This window comes from Oncorhynchus nerka, linkage group LG13 (genome assembly GCF_034236695.1).
Source record: "Oncorhynchus nerka isolate Pitt River linkage group LG13, Oner_Uvic_2.0, whole genome shotgun sequence".
NCBI classification, from domain to species: Eukaryota; Metazoa; Chordata; class Actinopteri; order Salmoniformes; family Salmonidae; genus Oncorhynchus; species Oncorhynchus nerka.
The window spans coordinates 83,819,860-83,847,310 of record NC_088408.1 but is presented as its reverse complement, the minus strand read 5'-3'; the positions used below and the strand labels follow the sequence as shown (position 1 = coordinate 83,847,310).

General features: G+C 40.3%; 1 protein-coding gene across 1 annotated transcript in view; it reads right to left on the bottom strand.

Moving 5' to 3' along the window:
* Nucleotides 1-27,451, bottom strand: part of LOC115140695 (protein patched homolog 1-like) — a 167,389-nt gene that overhangs the window by 55,696 nt on the left and 84,242 nt on the right. Inside the window, exons 14-16 of the mRNA XM_065026769.1 lie at nt 26,572-27,208; nt 25,626-25,935; nt 1,349-1,491 (exon numbers count right to left, since the gene is read on the bottom strand). Of these exons, the coding sequence (XP_064882841.1) occupies nt 1,349-1,491; nt 25,626-25,935; nt 26,572-27,208 (1,090 nt within the window). The remainder of the gene's footprint in view (nt 1-1,348; nt 1,492-25,625; nt 25,936-26,571; nt 27,209-27,451) is intronic.

The following is a 27,451-nucleotide window of genomic DNA, read 5'->3' as shown; positions in this document are numbered from 1 at the left end:
GGAGAGAGGGGGAAAGAGAGAGAGGTCTGTCTTGCATTAAGGATACGTGACAACTGTATGTCTTTAAGTTGTCATGGGAAGCCCATGGAGCACGGCCGGCACGCCTCCCAGGCCCTGACAGTTTTGTGACATCTAGGCCAGTTGTTCACCAACAACCAACCAAAGGCAAAAGCCTTTCTAACTAACAGAACAACATCTATAGCAGATCACCATTTGGGAAATACTGCTAGGCTACACAATTAGAAAGACTCCAGGAGGCATTATATTGTAATCTATTTCCCCTTCCTCTGTCTAACAGCTTACTATCACACCCAGCTAGGAACTCGGAACACGGTAAAGCTGTTACACAGTCTTATCTGAAGCAGAAGGGAACACAAAGACACACTATGGTTAGAGTCGGGCATCTCTAGCCTGTCGATAGCAGAAAGTGGCTTAATAGCTTTTTCAGAGGATGGTTTGCAGTCCCGGGAAGGGCTTAACATTTCTGGACTTGGTAAAAATCGAGAGAGAGAGGCAGAGAGAGGCAGAGAGAGAGAGGCAGAGAGAGAGAGGCAGAGAGAGAGGCAGAGAGAGAGAGAGAGAGAGAGAGAGAGACCCTCATTTCCATAGTTCCTTTAGACCGTTTAGTTTTATCTAACTTGCGACTGAGGTCACTTGAGATTAACTCTAATCATTTAATCATGACTGACACACAAAACAAAAGGAAAATTCATACAATCTCTGGTAGGCCGACCTACCTGGCCTACAAACCCCAAGTCAAGTCAAAAGAGTTACTACACACATTACGCACAAAGACCCACTCAGTATCCCATTCTCCAAAGATTTGTCAAATCTCATTTTGTACAATCCTACTGTACCACTGCTACATGCCAGGACAAGAGATGAGAAGGACATGATAATATAACTTTACAGAGCATCAACATGCATTCTTGACAGGCAGACAGGCTTGCTTGGGAGTAATCATCAAGTTATGCCCTGGTTAAAGTGAATGACATACGATCCAGCACCCACCTGGTTCAGATAAAGGATTTTCAGTATACTGTACTCCCACCTAGTTGAAATGGGTTTTGATCACAAACTCACTCTGTTTTAATAAATGGATTGGAGACCAGTCTCACCTGAAGCAGTGAAAGGGTTTAGTTTGGTATTAATAAATGGCTTTCACCTGGTTGAAGTGAAAGGGTTTAGCCCAATATTAATAAATGGCTTTCACCTGGTTGAAGTGAAAGGTTTAGCCCAATATTAATAAATGGCTTTCACCTGGTTGAAGTGAAAGGGTTTAGCCCAATATTAATAAATGGCTCTCACCTGGTTGAAGTTTAGTCTGGTATTAATACATGTCTTTCACCTGGTTAACGCTGATGGGCCTTTCCCTGCGTCCGGTCTGTACCAGTAGTTTGTAGGCCAGGACCCCGTCGTCTGAACCGTTCCTGTAGCTGCTCTGTGTGATCCAACCTGCTTCCCAGTCCTGGTCAAATGCTTCCTGCAGAGCTGTAGACACACAACCACAACCATAACACAACCATAACAAAACCCAGACTGGTCTCATAGACTAGACGTAACATAGTACACGTAAATCCGGGACTATAAATTAGTATACGTTATGCTTGATATGGTTACATAAGATAGAAGGTTAATAATTACTGCAGTGGGCTAAATCACAAAAGTATACACCTCACACACATTGTTGTATTTGTATTTATTATGGATCCCCATCAGCTTCTGCCAAAGCAGCAGCTACTCTTCCTGGGGCCCAGCAAAATTAAGGCAGTTTATACAATTTTAAAACATTACAATATGTCAATATGTTTTGACCATGACAGTTTACAATTTAGTGTTAGTCCAAGCAGTTTAATCATCTCAACTTGCTCAATTTCCCCATTATTTATTACAAGATTTAGTTGAGGTTTAGGGTTTAGTGAGTGTTTTGTTCCAAATACAATGCTTTTCGTTTCAGAAATATTTATGGCTTGTAATGAATACTCAGGGAGAAAAATGTGTAGATTCACGAGCAGTGCGCGGCAGATGTTTATTAAGCCTTCACAGAAGGCAGGAATCATGGTCACAGGCAGGCAATGGTCAAACACAGGTAGACAGTCAAAATCAATCAATACCTCACAACCATACAAACAGAAAGAACTGAACTAAATAGGGAGCTGATGAGACCAGGTGAGAAACTAACACAGGTGAAATCAATGAACAAAAATGAAGAACACCAAGAAACAGGGCTACGTTCAAGAACACAAAGAAAAAGAACACAAGGTTGACTAAGAAAAGAAAGCAGAACCTTACAGGGCTAACTTATTCCTTGCCACCCACTCTGAAACTAACTGCATCTCTTTTTTGAGTGTTGCAGTCATTTCAGTCGTTGTAGTAGCTGACGTGTATATTGTTGAGTCATCCGCATACATAGAAACTTTGGCTTTACTCAAAGTCAGTGGCATGTCGTTAGTAAAAATTGAAAAAAGCAAGGGGCCTAAACAACTACCCTGGGGAATTCCTTATTCTAGCTAGATTATATTTGATAGGCTTCCATTAAAGAACACCCTCTGTGTCTGTTAGACAAGTAACTCTTTATCCACATTATAGAAGGGGGTGTAAAGCCATAACACATATGTTTTTTCAGCAGCAGACTATGATCAATAATGTCAAAAGCTGCACTGAAGTCTAACAAGACAGCCCCCACAATCATTTTATCATCAAGTTCTCTCAGCCAAACATCAGTCATTTGTGTAAGTGCTGTGCTTGTTGAGTATCTTTCCCTATAAAGCATGCTGAAATTCTGTTGTCAATTTGTTTACTGGAAAATAGCATTGTATCTGGTCAAACACCATTTTTTCCAGAAGTTTAGTAAGGGTTGGTAACAGGCTGATTGGTTGGCTATTTGAGCCAGTAAAGGGGGCTTTACTATTCTTGGGTAGCGGAATGTCTTTAGCTTCCCTCCAGGCCTGTGGGCACATGCTCTCTAGTAGGTTTACATTGAAGATGTGGCAAATAGGAGTGGCAATATCGTCTGCTTTTATCCTCAATCATTTTTCATCTAGATTGTCAGACCCTGGTGGCTTGTCATTGTTGATAGACAACAATAATCTTTTCACCTCTTCTACACTGACTTTACAGAATTCTTGTCTTTCATAATTTGGTCCGATATACTTGGATGTGTAGTGTCAGCGTTTGTTATGGGCGTAAAAAAAGAAAACACCTGTACCATGTCAGATATAGAGTTGAAATGTATTCCATTTTGAGTTTGCATCCCAATATGACACTATATACATCACAGAAGACTGAAATATAACAAAACTGTTTGACATAGAAACACCAGATTTTCCGCAGGTGTTTTTAAACAATGTTTATTCATTATGAAATTATAAAAAATATTAATAACATTCCACCCATGAGGCAACTAGGTCGTTTGACTGGGCTACGGCAAAACATACTATGGCAAAAGCGAAAGGAAGGTGGTCGGTCAGACGTATAACACGAACGTCCAGCAACCCAAAGGTTGCATGTTCAAATCTCATCATGGACAACTTTAGAATTTTAGCTAATTACAAACATTGCAACGACTTACAATTTTTTAGCTACTTTGCAACTACATACTGTCACATGTTAGCTAACCCTTCCCCTAAGACTAATCTGGACCCTTTTAGCAAACCTTTCCCCTAACCCTAAAGCTTTTAGCTAACCCTTCACCTAACCTTAACTCCTAACCCATAGAGCTAGCGAAAGTTAGCGTTAGCCAACTAGCTAACGATAGCAAAAAAAATTGGGATTCAGAACATATAATTTGTTTGGCAAATTTGTAACATATTGTGCAAATTGTAATTCATAACACATCATATGAATTGTAATTCGTAACATACTTACAGAATAATATGAAATGCTCTGAGACCATGTTGCAAAACTATTCATCATAACACACAGAGCAACAATAAGATAACCATAACATAACCAAACATCACAAAACAACCTTAACATAACCATATCATAACCATACATCACAACATATTAAACACAACCCCACTCTAGTCTACAAAACAGAACTGAACACACAATCATGACCACATCAAAAACAGGACCACATTCTAGACCAACAGAACTATCAACATGTTACATTCAATGTATTTTTTGGCACTAGGTAAATGTCTGCGTGCATCTACCGTGAACACTGAGACTGTACCCACTTTAAGTTACAGTTTTAACTAGGGATGCATGATATATCGGTGAACATATCGGAATGTCTAGTTTAGCAGCAATGTTATTAAAAAACCGATGCATACCTATATAATGTACAGTGCCTTGCAAAAGTATTCATCCCACGGAGCACCATTAAATCCATTATAAAAAAATGGAAAGAATATGGCACCACAACAAACCTGCCAAGAGACAGCTGCAGACCATATCTCACAGACCAGGCAAGGAGGGCATTAATTAGAGAGGCAACAAAGAGACCAAAGATAACCCTGAAGGAGCTGCAAAGCTCCACAGCGGAGATTGGAGTATCCGTCCATAGGACCACTAAGCCGTACACTCCACAGAGCTGGGCTTTACGGAAGAGGGGCCAGAAAAAAAGCCATTGCTTAATGAAAAAAATAAGCAAGCACGTTTGGTGTTCGCCAAAAGGCATGTGGGAGACTCCCTGAACATATGGAAGAAGGTACTCTGGTCAGATGAGACTAAAATTGAGCTTTTTGGCCATTGAGGAAAACGCTATCTCTGGTCAAACCCAACACCTCTCATCAACCCCAGAACACAATCCCCACAGTAAAGCATCATGCTGTGGGGATGTTTTTCATCGGCAGGGACTGGGAAACTGGTCAGAATTGAAGGAATGATGAATGGCGCTAAATACAGTGAAATTCTTGAGGGAAACCTGTCTTCCAGAGATTTGAGACTGAGACTGAGGTTCACCTTCCAACAGGACAATGACCCTAAGCATACTGCTAAAGCAACACTCAAGTGATTTACAAGTCTTGGAATGGCCTAGTCAAAGCCCAGATCTCAATCCAATTGAGAATCTGGTACGACTTAAAGATTGCTGTACACCAGCGGAACCCATCCAACTTGAAGGAGCTGTAGCAGTTTTGCCTTGAATAACAGGCAGAAATCGCAGTGGCTAGATGTGCCAAGCTTACAGAGACATACTGTACCCCAAGAGACTTGCAGCTGTAATTCCTGCAAAAGGTGGCTCGACAAAGTATTGACTTTGGGGGGGGGGGGGGGGGTGAATAGTTATGCACGCTCACATTTTCAGTTTTTTTGTATTATTTCTTATTTTTATTTGATTATTTTACCTTTATATAACTAGGCATGTCAGTTAAGAACAAATTCTTATTTACAATGACCGCCTAGGAACAGTGGGTTAACTGCCTTGTTCAGGGGCAGAATGACAGATTTTTACCTTGTCAGCTCGGGATTAGATCTAGCAACCTTTCGCTTACTGGCCCAAAACTCTAACCACTAGGCTACCTGCTGCCCCGCCGCCCCATTTGTTTCACAATAAAAAATATTTTGCATCTTCAAAGTGGTAGGCATGTTTTTAATTCAAATGATACAAACCCCCAAAATATTCAAAATCCAGGTTGTAAACCAACAAAATAATAAAAATGCCAAGGGGGTGAATACTTTCGTAAGCCACTGTAGGTATATGACGTAATGATGCCACGTAAAATTTTGCTCTACGCTTGCAACACAGCATTCCTAACCTAGCCCACACAATGTCTGCTGTGTGTATCGAGCAGTCAGCAAGTCGAGCAGTCATTTGAAAGAGTAAAAACATTTCAGAGAGACAACTCAAAGGCGAAATCCATTAAAGCCAAGATAATGGAATTCATTGCCCTTGACAATCAACCGTTCTCTGTCGTGGGTGATGTTGGCTTTCGCCGACTGGTCGAGCACCGGTACACACTACCAAGTGGGCTATTTTTCAGATGTTGCCCTACCGGAGTTACACAATATTAGCGTCACTACTATTAGGTTCACGACATACATACTATGGAACACCGTTTGGGTCTTTGCATGTCAAAAATGATACAGTAGCACTGTCAAAAGATTTGCAAAAACGTCTGCAAACAAGCAAACACTGACCACAAATGATGTGCTTACAATGCCACGTTGGTAAAAGCATTGTTTGTTTGACCGCATCGTCTGGGGTAGCTAGCTAGCTTTAGCTTGGTACCTAGCTAGCACCAATACAACCAGCCTGAAAACAATGACCAGTAGAAACTGCAGTCATTTCCACTATTCTTAGCAATGATTTAAGAGTCCTTGTGAGTAAGTATTAGCTAGGTTGCCGCTTGTTGTTCGCCTATTGAAATTGAACTTCAGTTCATGAAAATAAATAGCTAGCCAGCTACTTAACCCTGTTTCCCAAAGCTAACATTATAAGCAACCAGCTAGCTTCATCCGACTAGTGAGACTCCGCCTGACCGGGTTATGTGTTGTAAAGCTAGCCACAATAAGGATTATGCACAGTAGTGGAATTTGAAATAAAATGACCTCTCTGAAAGAGATGCAGAAGGTTACAATTGGTGGAATCATGCAATATTTAGACTAGGTATTGTTAAAAAGATTGGAATGTGAAGCAATGAAATGTAGCAATCAATCTACTCGGCGACACCCACAGAACAAAACTGTGAATAGTTTACACGAATATTAGCGTTGTAGCTCTTATTGCGGGACTGTGACAGTGAGTAATCACCTCCCCAGTCAGCCTATTGTATGTATTGACATTCATGTTGCACTGTACAGCTTTACCTAAGGATTGGGGATTGATGAAATGGAATAACAGTCTACCCAATACCCAATATATGTTTTCCCAACGTCCTCCTCCTCAGAGTTATCAGACTCCAAAACATCTAAGCAGTATTGTTTTTCCTCCGAAACCTTTACCCTTACCTTAACCATTCAGAATGAGTACCAACATTTAACCCTATCCCAAACCTTTACCCTTACCTTAACCATTCAGAATGAGTACCTACATTTAACCATATCCCAAACCTTTACCCTTACCTTAACCATTCAGAATGAGTACCTACATTTAACTTTATCCCAAACCTTTACCCTTACCTTAACCATTCAGAATGAGTACCAACATTTAACCCTATCCCAAACCTTTACCCTTACCTTAACCATTCAGAATGAGTACCACCATTTAACCCTATCCCGAACCTTTACCCTTACCTTAACCATTCAGAATGAGTACCAACATTTAACCCTATCCCAAACCTTTACCCTTACCTTAACCATTCAGAATGAGTACCTACATTTAACCCTATCCCAAACCTTTACCCTTACCTTAACCATTCAGAATGAGTACCTACATTTAACCATATCCAAAACCTTTACCCTTACCATTCAGAATGAGTACCTACATTTAACCCTATCCCAAACATTTACCCTTACCTTAACCATTCAGAATGAGTACCAACATTTAACCCTATCCCAAACCTTTACCCTTACCTTAACCATTCAGAATGAGTACCTACATTTAACCCTATCCCAAACCTTTACCCTTACCTTAACCATTCAGAATGAGTACCAACTTTTAACCCTATCCCAAACATTTACCCTTACCTTAACCATTCAGAATGAGTACCTACATTTAACCCTATCCCAAACCTTTACCCTTACCTTAACCATTCAGAATGAGTACCAACATTTAACCCTATCCCAAACCTTTACCCTTACCTTAACCATTCAGAATGAGTACCAACATTTAACCCTATCCCAAACCTTTACCCTTACCTTAACCATTCAGAATGAGGACCAACATTTAACCCTATCCCAAATCTTTACCCTTACCTTAACCATTCAGAATGAGTACCAACATTTAACCCTATCCCAAACCTTTACCCTTACCTTAACCATTCAGAATGAGTACCAACATTTAACCCTATCCCAAACCTTTACCCTTACCTTAACCATTCAGAATGAGTACCAACATTTAACCCTATCCCAAATCTTTACCCTTACCTTAACCATTCAGAATGAGTACCAACATTTAACCCTATCCCAAACCTTTACCCTTACCTTAACCATTCAGAATGAGTACCAACATTTAACCCTATCCCAAACATTTACCCTTACCTTAACCATTCAGAATGAGTACCTACATTTAACCCTATCCCAAACCTTTACCCTTACCTTAACCATTCAGAATGAGTACCTACATTTAACCCTATCCCAAACCTTTACCCTTACCTTAACCATTCAGAATGAGTACCTACATTTAACCATATCCAAAACCTTTACCCTTACCATTCAGAATGAGTACCTACATTTAACCCTATCCCAAACATTTACCCTTACCTTAACCATTCAGAATGAGTACCAACATTTAACCCTATCCCAAACCTTTACCCTTACCTTAACCATTCAGAATGAGTACCTACATTTAACCCTATCCCAAACCTTTACCCTTACCTTAACCATTCAGAATGAGTACCTACATTTAACCCTATCCCAAACCTTTACCCTTACCTTAACCATTCAGAATGAGTACCAACATTTAACCCTATCCCAAACATTTACCCTTACCTTAACCATTCAGAATGAGTACCTACATTTAACCCTATCCCAAACCTTTACCCTTACCTTAACCATTCAGAATGAGTACCTACATTTAACCCTATCCCAAACCTTTACCCTTGGACCTTAACCATTCAGAATGAGTACCATTACATTTAACCCATTATAGTACAACGGTTTGATTTGTCTAATCATTCAGAATGAGTACCAACATTTAACCCTAGCTACAAACCGTTTTGTATCATAGATAATTCAGAATGAGTACCTACATTTAACCCTATCCAAACTGCCCTTACCCCAGCTAGCTAACGTCACCATTCAGAATGAGTCCACCTACATTTAACCCTATCCCAAACCTATTACACTCAACTTAACCATTGATTAGTGTATGAGTAGCTACATTGTCTTTGCTGTCCGTATCAAGATAATTTTAGTTTAGAGTTACCTTAACCATTCAGAATGAGTAGACCTACATTTAACCCTATCCCAAACTTTTGCACTCAACCTTAACCATTCAGAATGAGTACCACATTTAACCCTATCCCAAACCTTTACCCTTACCTTAACCATTCAGATGAGTATCAACATTTAACCCTATCCCAAACCTTTACCCTTACCTAACCATTCAGAATGAAAGATACCTTTTAACCCTATCCCAAACCAGCTTTGTCCTCTTACCTTAACCATTCAGAATGAGCAGCACAGTTTAACCCTATCCCAAACCTTTACCCTTACCTGTAACCATTCAGAATGAGTACCTACATTTAACCCTATCCCAAACCTTTGCCAGCTACCTAACCATTCAGCAGTGAGTACCTCATTTAATCATTTTATCCCAAACCTTTACCCTTACCTTAACCATTCAGAATGAGTCCACCTACATTTAACCCTATCCCAAACATTTACCCTGTCAACCATTCAGAATGTCTACCCCATTTAACCCTATCCCAAACCTTTACCCTTACCTTAACCATTCAGAATGAGTACCAACATTTAACCCTATCCCAAACCTTTACCCTTACCTTAACCATTCAGAATGAGTACCAACATTTAACCCTATCCCAAACCTTTACCCTTTACCCTTACTTAACCATTCAGAATGAGTACCTACATTTAACCCTATCCCAAACCTTTACCCTTACCTTAACCATTCAGAATGAGTACCAACATTTAACCCTATCCCAAACCCAGTCCTTACCTTAACCATTCAGAATGAGTACCAAGACAACATTTAACCCTATCCCAAACCTTTACCCTTACCTTAACCATTCAGAATGAGTACCTACATTTAACCCTATCCCAAACCTTTACCCTTACCTTAACCATTCAGAATGAGTACCTACATTTAACCCTATCCCAAACCTTTACCCTTACCTTAACCATTCAGAATGAGTACCTACATTTAACCCTATCCAAAACCTTTACCCTTACCTGATAACCATTCAGAATGACGTACCTACATTTAACCCTATCCCAAACCTTTACCCTTACCTTAACCATTCAGAATGAGTACCTACATTTAACCTCCTATCCCAAACCTTTACCCTTACCTTAACCATTCAGAATGAGTACCAACATTTAACCCTATCCCAAAATTTACCCTTACCTTAACCATTCAGAATGAGTACCAACATTTAACCCTATCCCAAACCTTTACCCTTACCTTAACCATTCAGAATGAGTACCTACATTTAACCCTATCCCAAACCTTTACCCTTACCTTAACCATTCAGAATGAGTACCTGCTCAAATTTAACCCTATCCCAAACCTTTACCCTTACCTTAACCATTCAGAATGAGTACCTACATTTAACCCTATCCCAAACCTTTACCCTTACCTTAACCATTCAGAATGAGTACCACATTTAACCCTATCCCAAACCTTTACCCTTACCTTAACCATTCAGAATGAGTACCAACATTTAACCCTATCCCAAACCTTTACCCTTACCTTAACCATTCAGAATGAGTACCTACATTTAACCATATCCAAAACCTTTACCTAACCCTACCATTTGCAGAATGAGTACCTACATTTAACCCTATCCCAAACATTTACCCTTACCTTAACCATTCAGAATGAGTACCAACATTTAACCCTATCCCAAACCTTTACCCTTACCTTAACCATTCAGAATGAGTACCTACATTTAACCCTATCCCAAACCTTTACCCTTACCTTAACCATTCAGAATGAGTACCTACATTTAACCCTATCCCAAACCTTTACCCTTACCTTAACCATTCAGAATGAGTACCAACATTTAACCCTATCCCAAACATTTACCCTTACCTTAACCATTCAGAATGAGTACCTACATTTAACCCTATCCCAAACCTTTACCCTTACCTTAACCATTCAGAATGAGGACCAACATTTAACCCTATCCCAAATCTTTACCCTTACCTTAACCATTCAGAATGAGTACCAACATTTAACCCTATCCCAAACCTTTACCCTTACCTTAACCATTCAGAATGAGGACCAACATTTAACCCTATCCCAAATCTTTACCCTTACCTTAACCATTCAGAATGAGTACCAACATTTAACCCTATCCCAAACCTTTACCCTTACCTTAACCATTCAGAATGAGTACCAACATTTAACCCTATCCCAAACATTTACCCTTACCTTAACCATTCAGAATGAGTACCTACATTTAACCCTATCCCAAACCTTTACCCTTAGGTGGCCTTAACCATTCAGAATGAGTACCTCACATTTAACCCTATCCCAAACCTTTACCCTTACCTTAACCATTCAGAATGAGTACCAACATTTAACCCTATCCCAAACCTTTACCCTTACCTTAACCATTCAGAATGAGTACCTACATTTAACCCTATCCCAAACCTTTACCCTTACCTTAACCATTCAGAATGAGTACCTAACATTTAACCCTATCCCAAACCTTTACCCTTCACTTAACCATTCAGAATGAGTACCTCCATTTAACCCTATCCCAAACCTTTACCCTTGACAACCTTAACCATTCAGAATGAGTACCTACATTTAACCCTATCCCAAACCTTTACCCTTACCTTAACCATTCAGAATGAGTACCAACATTTAACCCTATCCCAAACCTTTACCCTTACCTTAACCATTGCAGAATGAGTACCAACATTTAACCCTATCCCAAACCTTTACCCTTACCTTAACCATTCAGAATGAGTACCACATTTAACCCTATCCCAAACCTTTACCCTTACCTTTCAACCATTCAGAATGAGTACCTACATTTAACCCTATCCCAAACCTTTACCCTTACCTTAACCATTCAGAATGAGTACCTACATTTAACCCTATCCCAAACCTTTACCCTTACCTTAACCATTCAGAATGAGTACCAACATTTAACCCTATCCCAAACCTTTACCCTTACCTTAACCATTCAGAATGAGTACCTACATTTAACCCTATCCCAAACCTTTGGCCCTTACCTTAACCATTCAGAATGAGTACCTACATTTAACCCACCTATCCGGAACCTTTACCCCCACCTTAACCATTCAGAATGAGTACCAACATTTAACCCTATCCCAAACCTTTACCCTTACCTTAACCATTCAGAATGAGTACCTACATTTAACCACTATCCCAAACCTTTACCCTTACCTTAACCATTCAGAATGAGTACCAACATTTAACCCTATCCCAAACCTTTACCCTTACCTTAACCATTCAGAATGAGTACCAACATTTAACCCTATCCCAAACCTTTACCCTTACCTTAACCATTCAGAATGAGTACCTACATTTAACCCTATCCCAAACCTTTACCCTTACCTTAACCATTCAGAATGAGTACCTACATTTAACCCTATCCCAAACCTTTACCCTTACCTTAACCATTCAGAATGAGTACCAACATTTAACCCTATCCCAAACCTTTACCCTTACCTTAACCATTCAGAATGAGTACCAACATTTAACCCTATCCCAAACCTTTACCCTTACCTTAACCATTCAGAATGAGTACCAACATTTAACCCTATCCCAAACCTTTACCCTTACCTTAACCATTCAGAATGAGTACCTACATTTAACCCTATCCCAAACCTTTACCCTTACCTTAACCATTCAGAATGAGTACCTACATTTAACCCTATCCCAAACCTTTACCCTTACCTTAACCATTCAGAATGAGTACCTACATTTAACCCTATCCCAAACCTTTACCCTTACCTTAACCATTCAGAATGAGTACCTACATTTAACCCTATCCCAAACCTTTACCCTTACCTTAACCATTCAGAATGAGTACCTACATTTAACCCTATCCCAAACCTTTACCCTTACCTTAACCATTCAGAATGAGTACCAACATTTAACCCTATCCCAAACCTTTACCCTTACCTTAACCATTCAGAATGAGTACCTACATTTAACCCTATCCCAAACCTTTACCCTTACCTTAACCATTCAGAATGAGTACCTACATTTAACCCTATCCCAAACCTTTACCCTTACCTTAACCATTCAGAATGAGTACCTACATTTAACCCTATCCCAAACCTTTACCCTTACCTTAACCATTCAGAATGAGTACCTACATTTAACCCTATCCCAAACCTTTACCCTTACCTTAACCATTCAGAATGAGTACCTACATTTAACCCTATCCCAAACATTTACCCTTACCTTAACCATTCAGAATGAGTACCTAACATTTAACCCTATCCCAAACCTTTACCCCTTACCTTAACCATTCAGAATGAGTACCAACATTTAACCCTATCCCAAACCTTTACCCTTACCTTAACCATTCAGAATGAGTACCAACATTTAACCCTATCCCAAACCTTTACCCTTACCTTAACCATTCAGAATGAGTACCTACATTTAACCCTATCCCAAACCTTTACCCTTACCTTAACCATTCAGAATGAGTACCAACATTTAACCCTATCCCAAACCTTTACCCTTACCTTAACCATTCAGAATGAGTACCAACATTTAACCCTATCCCAAACCTTTACCCTTACCTTAACCATTCAGAATGAGTACCTACATTTAACCCTATCCCAAACCTTTACCCTTACCTTAACCATTCAGAATGAGTACCTACATTTAACCCTATCCCAAACCTTTACCCTTACCTTAACCATTCAGAATGAGTACCTACATTTAACCCTATCCCAAACCTTTACCCTTACCTTAACCATTCAGAATGAGTACCTACATTTAACCCTATCCCAAACCTTTACCCTTACCTTAACCATTCAGAATGAGTACCTACATTTAACCCTATCCCAAACCTTTACCCTTACCTTAACCATTCAGAATGAGTACCAACATTTAACCCTATCCCAAACCTTTACCCTTACCTTAACCATTCAGAATGAGTACCAACATTTAACCCTATCCCAAACCTTTACCCTTACCTTAACCATTCAGAATGAGTACCAACATTTAACCCTATCCCAAACCTTTACCCTTACCTTAACCATTCAGAATGAGTACCAACATTTAACCCTATCCCAAACCTTTACCCTTACCTTAACCATTCAGAATGAGTACCTACATTTAACCCTATCCCAAACCTTTACCCTTACCTTAACCATTCAGAATGAGTACCTACATTTAACCCTATCCCAAACCTTTACCCTTACCTTAACCATTCAGAATGAGTACCAACATTTAACCCTATCCCAAACCTTTACCCTTACCTTAACCATTCAGAATGAGTACCTACATTTAACCCTATCCCAAACCTTTACCCTTACCTTAACCATTCAGAATGAGTACCAACATTTTACCCTTACCTTAACCATTCAGAATGAGTACCTACATTTAACCCTATCCCAAACCTTTACCCTTACCTTAACCATTCAGAATGAGTACCAACATTTAACCCTATCCCAAACATTTACCCTTACCTTAACCATTCAGAATGAGTACCTACATTTAACCCTATCCCAAACCTTTACCCTTACCTTAACCATTCAGAATGAGTACCAACATTTAACCCTATCCCAAACCTTTACCCTTACCTTAACCATTCAGAATGAGTACCTACATTTAACCCTATCCCAAACCTTTACCCTTACCTTAACCATTCAGAATGAGTACCAACATTTAACCCTATCCCAAACCTCCTTACCCTTACCTTAACCATTCAGAATGAGTACCTACATTTAACCCTATCCCAAACCTTTACCCTTACCTTAACCATTCAGAATGAGTACCAACATTTAACCCTATCCCAAACCTTTACCCTTACCTTAACCATTCAGAATGAGTACCTACATTTAACCCTATCCCAAACCTTTACCCTTACCTTAACCATTCAGAATGAGTACCTACATTTAACCCTATCCCAAACCTTTACCCTTACCTTAACCATTCAGAATGAGTACCTACATTTAACCCTATCCCAAACCTTTACCCTTACCTTAACCATTCAGAATGAGTACCAACATTTAACCCTATCCCAAACCTTTACCCTTACCTTAACCATTCAGAATGAGTACCTACATTTAACCCTATCCCAAACCTTTACCCTTACCTTAACCATTCAGAATGAGTACCAACATTTAACCCTATCCCAAACCTTTACCCTTACCTTAACCATTCAGAATGAGTACCAACATTTAACCCTATCCCAAACCTTTACCCTTACCTTAACCATTCAGAATGAGTACCTACATTTAACCCTATCCCAAACCTTTACCCTTACCTTAACCATTCAGAATGAGTACCTACATTTAACCCTATCCCAAACCTTTACCCTTACCTTAACCATTCAGAATGAGTACCAACATTTAACCCTATCCCAAACCTTTACCCTTACCTTAACCATTCAGAATGAGTACCTACATTTAACCCTATCCCAAACCTTTACCCTTACCTTAACCATTCAGAATGAGTACCAACATTTAACCCTATCCCAAACCTTTACCCTTACCTTAACCATTCAGAATGAGTACCAACATTTAACCCTATCCCAAACCTTTACCCTTACCTTAACCATTCAGAATGAGTACCAACATTTAACCCTATCCCAAACCTTTACCCTTACCTTAACCATTCAGAATGAGTACCTACATTTAACCCTATCCCAAACCTTTACCCTTACCTTAACCATTCAGAATGACCTACATTTAACCCTATCCCAAACCTTTACCCTTACCTTAACCATTCAGAATGAGTACCAACATTTAACCCTATCCCAAACCTTTACCCTTACCTTAACCATTCAGAATGAGTACCTACATTTAACCCTATCCCAAACCTTTACCCTTACCTTAACCATTCAGAATGAGTACCTACATTTAACCCTATCCCAAACCTTTACCCTTACCTTAACCATTCAGAATGAGTACCAACATTTAACCCTATCCCAAACCTTTACCCTTACCTTAACCATTCAGAATGAGTACCTACATTTAACCCTATCCCAAACCTTTACCCTTACCTTAACCATTCAGAATGAGTACCTACATTTAACCCTATCCCAAACCTTTACCCTTACCTTAACCATTCAGAATGAGTACCTACATTTAACCCTATCCCAAACCTTTACCCTTACCTTAACCATTCAGAATGAGTACCTACATTTAACCCTATCCCAAACCTTTACCCTTACCTTAACCATTCAGAATGAGTACCTACATTTAACCCTATCCCAAACCTTTACCCTTACCTTAACCATTCAGAATGAGTACCTACATTTAACCCTATCCCAAACCTTTACCCTTACCTTAACCATTCAGAATGAGTACCAACATTTAACCCTATCCCAAACCTTTACCCTTACCTTAACCATTCAGAATGAGTACCTACATTTTCAACCCTATCCCAAACCTTTACCCTTACCTTAACCATTCAGAATGAGTACCTACATTTAACCCTATCCCAAACCTTTACCCTTACCTTAACCATTCAGAATGAGTACCAACATTTAACCCTATCCCAAACCTTTACCCTTACCTTAACCATTCAGAATGAGTACCAACATTTAACCCTATCCCAAACCTTTACCCTTACCTTAACCATTCAGAATGAGTACCAACATTTAACCCTATCCCAAACCTTTACCCTTACCTTAACCATTCAGAATGAGTACCAACATTTAACCCTATCCCAAACCTTTACCCTTTTACCTTAACCATTCAGAATGAGTACCAACATTTAACCCTATCCCAAACCTTTACCCTTACCTTAACCATTCAGAATGAGTACCTACATTTAACCCTATCCCAAACCTTTACCCTTACCTTAACCATTCAGAATGAGTACCAACATTTAACCCTATCCCAAACCTTTACCCTTACCTTAACCATTCAGAATGAGTACCATTTAACCCTATCCCACATTTAACCCTATCCCAAACCTTTACCCTTACCTTAACCATTCAGAATGAGTACCTACATTTAACCCTATCCCAAACCTTTACCCTTACCTTAACCATTCAGAATGAGTACCAACATTTAACCCTATCCCAAACCTTTACCCTTACCTTAACCATTCAGAATGAGTACCTACATTTAACCCTATCCCAAACCTTTACCCTTACCTTAACCATTCAGAATGAGTACCTACATTTAACCCTATCCCAAACCTTTACCCTTACCTTAACCATTCAGAATGAGTACCTACATTTAACCCTATCCCAAACCTTTACCCAGAATGAGTACCTTTTAACCATTCAGAATGAGTACCACATTTAACCCTATCCCAAACCTTTACCCTTACCTTAACCATTCAGAATGAGTACCTACATTTAACCCTATCCCAAACCTTTACCCTTACCTTAACCATTCAGAATGAGTACCTACATTTAACCCTATCCCAAACCTTTACCCTTACCTTAACCATTCAGAATGAGTACCAACATTTAACCCTATCCCAAACCTTTACCCTTACCTTAACCATTCAGAATGAGTACCAACATTTAACCCTATCCCAAACCTTTACCCTTACCTTAACCATTCAGAATGAGTACCTACATTTAACCCTATCCCAAACCTTTAGAATGAGTACTTACCTTAACCATTCAGAATGAGTACCAACATTTAACCCTATCCCAAACCTTTACCCTTACCTTAACCATTCAGAATGAGTACCAACATTTAACCCTATCCCAAACCTTTACCCTTACCTTAACCATTCAGAATGAGTACCTACATTTAACCCTATCCCAAACCTTTACCCTTACCTTAACCATTCAGAATGAGTACCAACATTTAACCCTATCCCAAACCTTTACCCTTACCTTAACCATTCAGAATGAGTACCACATTTAACCCTATCCCAAACCTTTACCCTTACCTTAACCATTCAGAATGAGTACCTACATTTAACCCTATCCTATCCCAAACCTTTACCCTTACCAACCATTCAGAATGAGTACCTACATTTAACCCTATCCCAAACCTTTACCCTTACCTTAACCATTCAGAATGAGTACCTACATTTAACCCTATCCCAAACCTTTACCCTTACCTTAACCATTCAGAATGAGTACCTACATTTAACCCTATCCCAAACCTTTACCCTTACCTTAACCATTCAGAATGAGTACCTACATTTAACCCTATCCCAAACCTTTACCCTTACCTTAACCATTCAGAATGAGTACCAACATTTAACCCTATCCCAAACCTTTACCCTTACCTTAACCATTCAGAATGAGTACCAACATTTAACCCTATCCCAAACCTTTACCCTTACCTTAACCATTCAGAATGAGTACCAACATTTAACCCTATCCCAAACCTTTACCCTTACCTTAACCATTCAGAATGAGTACCTACATTTAACCCTATCCCAAACCTTTACCCTTACCTTAACCATTCAGAATGAGTACCTACATTTAACCCTATCCCAAACCTTTACCCTTACCTTAACCATTCAGAATGAGTACCAACATTTAACCCTATCCCAAACATTTACCCTTACCTTAACCATTCAGAATGAGTACCTACATTTAACCCTTACCTTAACCATTCAGAATGAGTACCAACATTTAACCCTTACCTTAACCATTCAGAATGAGTACCTACATTTAACCCTATCCCAAACCTTTACCCTTACCTTAACCATTCAGAATGAGTACCAACATTTAACCCTATCCCAAACCTTTACCCTTACCTTAACCATTCAGAATGAGTACCTAACATTTAACCCTATCCCAAACCTTTACCCTTACCTTAACCATTCAGAATGAGTACCTACATTTAACCCTATCCCAAACCTTTACCCTTACCTTAACCATTCAGAATGAGTACCTACATTTAACCCTATCCCAAACCTTTACCCTTACCTTAACCATTCAGAATGAGTACCAACATTTAACCCTATCCCAAACCTTTACCCTTACCTTAACCATTCAGAATGAGTACCTACATTTAACCCTATCCCAAACCTTTACCCTTACCTTAACCATTCAGAATGAGTACCTACATTTAACCCTATCCCAAACCTTTACCCTTACCTTAACCATTCAGAATGAGTACCTACATTTAACCCTATCCCAAACCTTTACCCTTACCTTAACCATTCAGAATGAGTACCTACATTTAACCCTATCCCAAACCTTTACCCTTACCTTAACCATTCAGAATGAGTACCTACATTTAACCCTATCCCAAACCTTTACCCTTACCTTAACCATTCAGAATGAGTACCAACATTTAACCCTATCCCAAACCTTTACCCTTACCTTAACCATTCAGAATGAGTACCAACATTTAACCCTATCCCAAACCTTTACCCTTACCTTAACCATTCAGAATGAGTACCAACATTTAACCCTATCCCAAACCTTTACCCTTACCTTAACCATTCAGAATGAGTACCAACATTTAACCCTATCCCAAACCTTTACCCTTACCTTAACCATTCAGAATGAGTACCAACATTTAACCCTATCCCAAACCTTTACCCTTACCTTAACCATTCAGAATGAGTACCAACATTTAACCCTATCCCAAACCTTTACCCTTACCTTAACCATTCAGAATGAGTACCTACATTTAACCCTATCCCAAACCTTTACCCTTACCTTAACCATTCAGAATGAGTACCTACATTTAACCCTATCCCAAACCTTTACCCTTACCTTAACCATTCAGAATGAGTACCAACATTTAACCCTATCCCAAACCTTTACCCTTACCTTAACCATTCAGAATGAGTACCAACATTTAACCCTATCCCAAACCTTTACCCTTACCTTAACCATTCAGAATGAGTACCTACATTTAACCCTATCCCAAACCTTTACCCTTACCTTAACCATTCAGAATGAGTACCAACATTTAACCCTATCCCAAACCTTTACCCTTACCTTAACCATTCAGAATGAGTACCTACATTTAACCCTATCCCAAACCTTTACCCTTACCTTAACCATTCAGAATGAGTACCAACATTTAACCCTATCCCAAACCTTTACCCTTACCTTAACCATTCAGAATGAGTACCTACATTTAACCCTATCCCAAACCTTTACCCTTACCTTAACCATTCAGAATGAGTACCTACATTTAACCCAAACCTTTACTATCCCAAAACCTTTACCCTTACCTTAACCATTCAGAATGAGTACCTACATTTAACCCTATCCCAAACCTTTACCCTTACCTTAACCATTCAGAATGAGTACCTACATTTAACCCTATCCCAAACCTTTACCCTTACCTTAACCATTCAGAATGAGTACCTACATTTAACCCTATCCCAAACCTTTACCCTTACCTTAACCATTCAGAATGAGTACCTACATTTAACCCTATCCCAAACCTTTACCCTTACCTTAACCATTCAGAATGAGTACCAACATTTAACCCTATCCCAAACCTTTACCCTTACCTTAACCATTCAGAATGAGTACCTACATTTAACCCTATCCCAAACCTTTACCCTTACCTTAACCATTCAGAATGAGTACCTACATTTAACCCTATCCCAAACCTTTACCCTTACCTTAACCATTCAGAATGAGTACCTACATTTAACCCTATCCCAAACCTTTACCCTTACCTTAACCATTCAGAATGAGTACCTACATTTAACCCTATCCCAAACCTTTACCCTTACCTTAACCATTCAGAATGAGTACCTACATTTAACCCTATCCCAAACCTTTACCCTTACCTTAACCATTCAGAATGAGTACCTACATTTAACCCTATCCCAAACCTTTACCCTTACCTTAACCATTCAGAATGAGTACCTACATTTAACCCTATCCCAAACCTTTACCCTTACCTTAACCATTCAGAATGAGTACCAACATTTAACCCTATCCCAAACCTTTACCCTTACCTTAACCATTCAGAATGAGTACCTACATTTAACCCTATCCCAAACCTTTACCCTTACCTTAACCATTCAGAATGAGTACCAACATTTAACCCTATCCCAAACCTTTACCCTTACCTTAACCATTCAGAATGAGTACCAACATTTAACCCTATCCCAAACCTTTACCCTTACCTTAACCATTCAGAATGAGTACCTACATTTAACCCTATCCCAAACCTTTACCCTTACCTTAACCATTCAGAATGAGTACCTACATTTAACCCTATCCCAAACCTTTACCCTTACCTTAACCATTCAGAATGAGTACCTACATTTAACCCTATCCCAAACCTTTACCCTTACCTTAACCATTCAGAATGAGTACCTACATTTAACCCTATCCCAAACCTTTACCCTTACCTTAACCATTCAGAATGAGTACCTACATTTAACCCTATCCCAAACCTTTACCCTTACCTTAACCATTCAGAATGAGTACCTACATTTAACCCTATCCCAAACCTTTACCCTTACCTTAACCATTCAGAATGAGTACCTACATTTAACCCTATCCCAAACCTTTACCCTTACCTTAACCATTCAGAATGAGTACCTACATTTAACCCTATCCCAAACCTTTACCCTTACCTTAACCATTCAGAATGAGTACCAACATTTAACCCTATCCCAAACCTTTACCCTTACCTTAACCATTCAGAATGAGTACCAACATTTAACCCTATCCCAAACCTTTACCCTTACCTTAACCATTCAGAATGAGTACCAACATTTAACCCTATCCCAAACCTTTACCCTTACCTTAACCATTCAGAATGAGTACCTACATTTAACCCTATCCCAAACCTTTACCCTTACATTAACCATTCAGAATGAGTACCTACATTTCAGAATAACCCTAACCCTATCCCAAACCTTTACCCTTACCTTAACCATTCAGAATGAGTACCAACATTTAACCCTATCCCAAACATTTACCCTTACCTTAACCATTCAGAATGAGTACCTACATTTAACCCTATCCCAAACCTTTACCCTTACCTTAACCATTCAGAATGAGTACCTACATTTAACCCTATCCCAAACCTTTACCTTAAACCATTCAGAATGAGTACCAACATTTAACCCTATCCCAAACCTTTACCCTTACCTTAACCATTCAGAATGAGTACCTACATTTAACCCTATCCCAAACCTTTACCTTACCTTAACCATTCAGAATGAGTACCTACATTTAACCCTATCCCAAACCTTTACCCTTACCTTAACCATTCAGAATGAGTACCTACATTTAACCCTATCCCAAACCTTTACCCTTACCTTAACCATTCAGAATGAGTACCAACATTTAACCCTATCCCAAACCTTTACCCTTACCTTAACCATTCAGAATGAGTACCTACATTTAACCCTATCCCAAACCTTTACCCTTACCTTAACCATTCAGAATGAGTACCTACATTTAACCCTATCCCAAACCTTTACCCTTACCTTAACCATTCAGAATGAGTACCTACATTTAACCCTATCCCAAACCTTTACCCTTACCTTAACCATTCAGAATGAGTACCTACATTTAACCCTATCCCAAACCTTTACCCTTACCATTCAGAATGAGTACCTACATTTAACCCTATCCCAAACCTTTACCCTTACCTTAACCATTCAGAATGAGTACCTACATTTAACCCTATCCCAAACCTTTACCCTTACCTTAACCATTCAGAATGAGTACCTACATTTAACCCTATCCCAAACCTTTACCCTTACCTTAACCATTCAGAATGAGTACCTACATTTAACCCTATCCCAAACCTTTACCCTTACCTTAACCATTCAGAATGAGTACCAACATTTAACCCTATCCCAAACCATTCAGAATGACCCTATCCCAAACCTTACCCTTACCTTAACCATTCAGAATGAGTACCAACATTTAACCCTATCCCAAACCTTTACCCTTACCTTAACCATTCAGAATGAGTACCAACATTTAACCCTATCCCAAACCTTTACCCTTACCTTAACCATTCAGAATGAGTACCTACATTTAACCCTATCCCAAACCTTTACCCTTACCTTAACCATTCAGAATGAGTACCTACATTTAACCCTATCCCAAACCTTTACCCTTACCTTAACCATTCAGAATGAGTACCAACATTTAACCCTATCCCAAACCTTTACCCTTACCTTAACCATTCAGAATGAGTACCTACATTTAACCCTATCCCAAACCTTTACCCTTACCTTAACCATTCAGAATGAGTACCTACATTTAACCCTATCCCAAACCTTTACCCTTACCTTAACCATTCAGAATGAGTACCAACATTTAACCCTATCCCAAACCTTTACCCTTACCTTAACCATTCAGAATGAGTACCTACATTTAACCCTATCCCAAACCTTTACCCTTACCTTAACCATTCAGAATGAGTACCTACATTTAACCCTATCCCAAACCTTTACCCTTACCTTAACCATTCAGAATGAGTACCTACATTTAACCCTATCCCAAACCTTTACCCTTACCTTAACCATTCAGAATGAGTACCTACATTTAACCCTATCCCAAACCTTTACCCTTACCTTAACCATTCAGAATGAGTACCTACATTTAACCCTATCCCAAACCTTTACCCTTACCTAACCATTCAGAATGAGTACCTACATTTAACCCTATCCCAAACCTTTACCCTTACCATTCAGAATGAGTACCTACATTTAACCCTATCCCAAACCTTTACCCTTACCTTAACCATTCAGAATGAGTACCTACATTTAACCCTATCCCAAACCTTTACCCTTACCTTAACCATTCAGAATGAGTACCTACATTTAACCCTATCCCAAACCTTTACCCTTACCTTAACCATTCAGAATGAGTACCAACATTTAACCCTATCCCAAACCTTTACCCTTACCTTAACCATTCAGAATGAGTACCTACATTTAACCCTATCCCAAACCTTTACCCTTACCTTAACCATTCAGAATGAGTACCTACATTTAACCCTATCCCAAACCTTACCCTTACCTTAACCATTCAGAATGAGTACCTACATTTAACCCTATCCCAAACCTTTACCCTTACCTTAACCATTCAGAATGAGTACCTACATTTAACCCTATCCCAAACATTTACCCTTACCTTAACCATTCAGAATGAGTACCTACATTTAACCCTATCCCAAACCTTTACCCTTACCTTAACCATTCAGAATGAGTACCAACATTTAACCCTATCCCAAACCTTTACCCTTACCTTAACCATTCAGAATGAGTACCTACATTTAACCCTATCCCAAACCTTTACCCTTACCTTAACCATTCAGAATGAGTACCTACATTTAACCCTATCCCAAACCTTTACCCTTACCTTAACCATTCAGAATGAGTACCTACATTTAACCCTATCCCAAACCTTTACCCTTACCTTAACCATTCAGAATGAGTACCTACATTTAACCCTATCCCAAACCTTTACCCTTACCTTAACCATTCAGAATGAGTACCAACATTTAACCCTATCCCAAACCTTTACCCTTACCTTAACCATTCAGAATGAGTACCAACATTTAACCCTATCCCAAACCTTTACCCTTACCTTAACCATTCAGAATGAGTACCTACATTTAACCCTTACCTTAACCATTCAGAATGAGTACCTACATTTAACCCTATCCCAAACCTTTACCCTTACCTTAACCATTCAGAATGAGTACCAACATTTAACCCTATCCCAAACCTTTACCCTTACCTTAACCATTCAGAATGAGTACCTACATTTAACCCTTACCTTAACCATTCAGAATGAGTACCTACATTTAACCCTTACCTTAACCATTCAGAATGAGTACCTACATTTAACCCTCATTTGACGTTTGGAGAAATGGAACGATACAGATCATCAGGAGAAACAAAAACACTTTGAAATTTGACATTTGGAGAAGGTGGATGAATGTCTAATTCTGCAGTAAGCAACAACACCAGTAGCAGGTCTCTCTCTGTCTTTCTCTCTGTGTATGGCTGTGGTTTGTTTGCATGCTTGTGTCTGCTTGATCTGGAATCTCAGCCCAAAGTGTTGAAAGTGTTCAATCTCTTTCAAATGTTTGAGTTGTGAGACTAGTAATCCACAGTTTATTAGTCAATGTGCCTCTGTTTCAGCCTTACACACACACAGAGGGATAATGATTGTGTAATTACACACATTTCTCCCCTGCACTACACTATGAGACTTCACCAAATGCCTTGTTAAAAGAGGTTGGGACACACCGTGCTACTTAGTGCTTTGTATAAGAGCAGGACAAACACAGTATATAACATGTTTTCTTTTCTTTCAAGTAGAACTAGCTGAGAATATCTCTCTCTTTCTCTTAATTTCTCTCCTTCATGCTCTCTATCTCCACTTCATTCTTTCTCTCCTCCTGGCCTCCCCCTCTTCCCCTGTCTGCTCCACCTGGCCAGTAGCTTGTTTCTGGGACAGAAAGGTGTTAAGTCTCCCCCTGCTCGCTGTCTGGGTCAAATTTGTCCAGCCATCTCTCACCGAGCAATATTAAACACAGCTCTCTGTAACTCAACCACTCTGCAGCTCCCGCCCAGCCACACACACAAATGCACACGCAGACACAGATGAATATACACACGTACATGTACAAGCACTTCAACCCTCACTAGTGTCGTCTACTTGTCCTCACAGAGCCTCTAGGCTTAGTTCATGTTGCTGGAAAACAACTGCAGCTAATGAGGACAAAGTGTGTGTGTGAAAGCCTGTATATTTCTATGTACTGTATATGTATCGCCCCTCCTGGCTCACCTTGCAACCAGTCCCTGAAGTAGTGGAGCCACATGCGTGGTAGCTGTCCGTCGTCCTCTCGCAGTACATAGCGGACTGTGTTAAAGCTGTGGTGCAGCTGGTAGAGCAGTGGCTGGGCCTGGGAGTACTCCGCCCGCTGGGTCACCACGTACATGTTGTAGAAAGAGAAGAACTTGAACTGGGCCCCGATGAAGTCGTACTCGCTGGTCTCCCTGGGAACGATGTCGGTCAGCTCCAACCCGTCCTGTACCCGTGTGGTCCCGTACAGACTGACCACCAGCAGGGCCAGGAACAACAGGATGACCACCACCTGGAGTGAGGGATGGAAGGGGGGGAGAGGTGATTGAGGTAGATAAGTGCACTACACCAAACACGGGTGGTCCTTTACAGACTGATGCTCAGCAACCACAGAAACATCCAATGTGAACTGGAGATGAGTGTTAAGTGCAAAAGTTGTGCACTATATAGGGAATAGGGTGCCATTTTAGAAGCAGTCACACCACGTAGCTACCACTATCAGGACCTGTTTTACTATCCCAGTTAGTGACCCATCTCAACACCCTAGCAAGACTAATGTAGTGTTTGACTACAGGCTGAGTCAGTCAGGTCAGGAGGTCAGGTTAAGGGCCCACCCAGGAGAGAAGAGAGAAGTGTTTTTAGTCCGATACTGACCACCGACTGAAAGCCGGGTAGTCAAACACTACATTAGACTTGCTAGAGTGTTGAGATGGGTCACTAACTGGGATAGTAAAACAGGTCCTGATAGTGGTAGCTACATGGTGTGACCGTTTCTAAAATGGCACCCTATGCCTAAGAGATATGAATAATAGAACGTACTGGAACAGAGCTAGCTCTGTGGTTAACTAGATCTGACTCAGCAGGCTGGTGAGAGTTAGCCACTGCTAGTGAGGAACACGTACACACACAGAGAGACAGACAGACTGACCTTGGTGGTGGGCTGCATTAGGAAGGGGGCGTAGTGCTTCTCGGCAAAGGAGGCCAAGGTCCACTGGGAGCAATGGGGTTCGAGACAGCGCAGCCCCAGAGAGGCCCCTCCAAACTGGGACAGCAGATCCCTGGTGGAGCTAGCACTCTCCCCCGACACACACAGCACTTCCCCCGCTTGGGGGGAGACCGTGGGGATGCCAGAGGATGACTCGGGAGGAGAAGGGACCGAGCCTGAACCACGGCTACCGTGGTTGTTGACGTGACCACTGCTACTCCCACTCCGGCTGAGATGGTTGCTGTGGTGGTTGTTGTTTCCGTGACTGGTGTTGGGGTTGTTGGCGGGGCCGGTGGCGACAGGCGTGGGTGTGAAGGGTTGTACGGAGATCTGCGATCTGGGTTCGGCCGTAGTGTAAAAGGCCTGAGTCCTGGGGTCGTACTCTGTCCTCAACTGGACAGTAGACTGCATGGTGATCTGAGTCTGCTGGGAGAAACCATGGCTGCTGTAGGACGGGGGTGAGCTGCTGTATGTGGGAGGGGTGGTGTGGTAGGAGGGGGGAGGGGGGCTGTAGCGACTGCTGTCCGCTCCGTCCACGTGGACCTGGGGCTCCATCTGGATCACCCTGTTAGCGCAAGGGCTGGAGGGACACAGACAGAGAGACAGACCATTAGCACTGGGGCTGGAGTCAAACAGACAGACAGACAGACAGAAAGACAGATAGCACTGGGGCTGGAGTCAAACAGACAGACAGACAGACAGACAGACAGACAGACAGACAGACAGACAGACAGACAGACAGACAGACAGACAGACAGACAGACAGACAGACAATTAGCACTGGGGCTGGAGACAAACAGAAAGACAGACAGACAGACAGTTA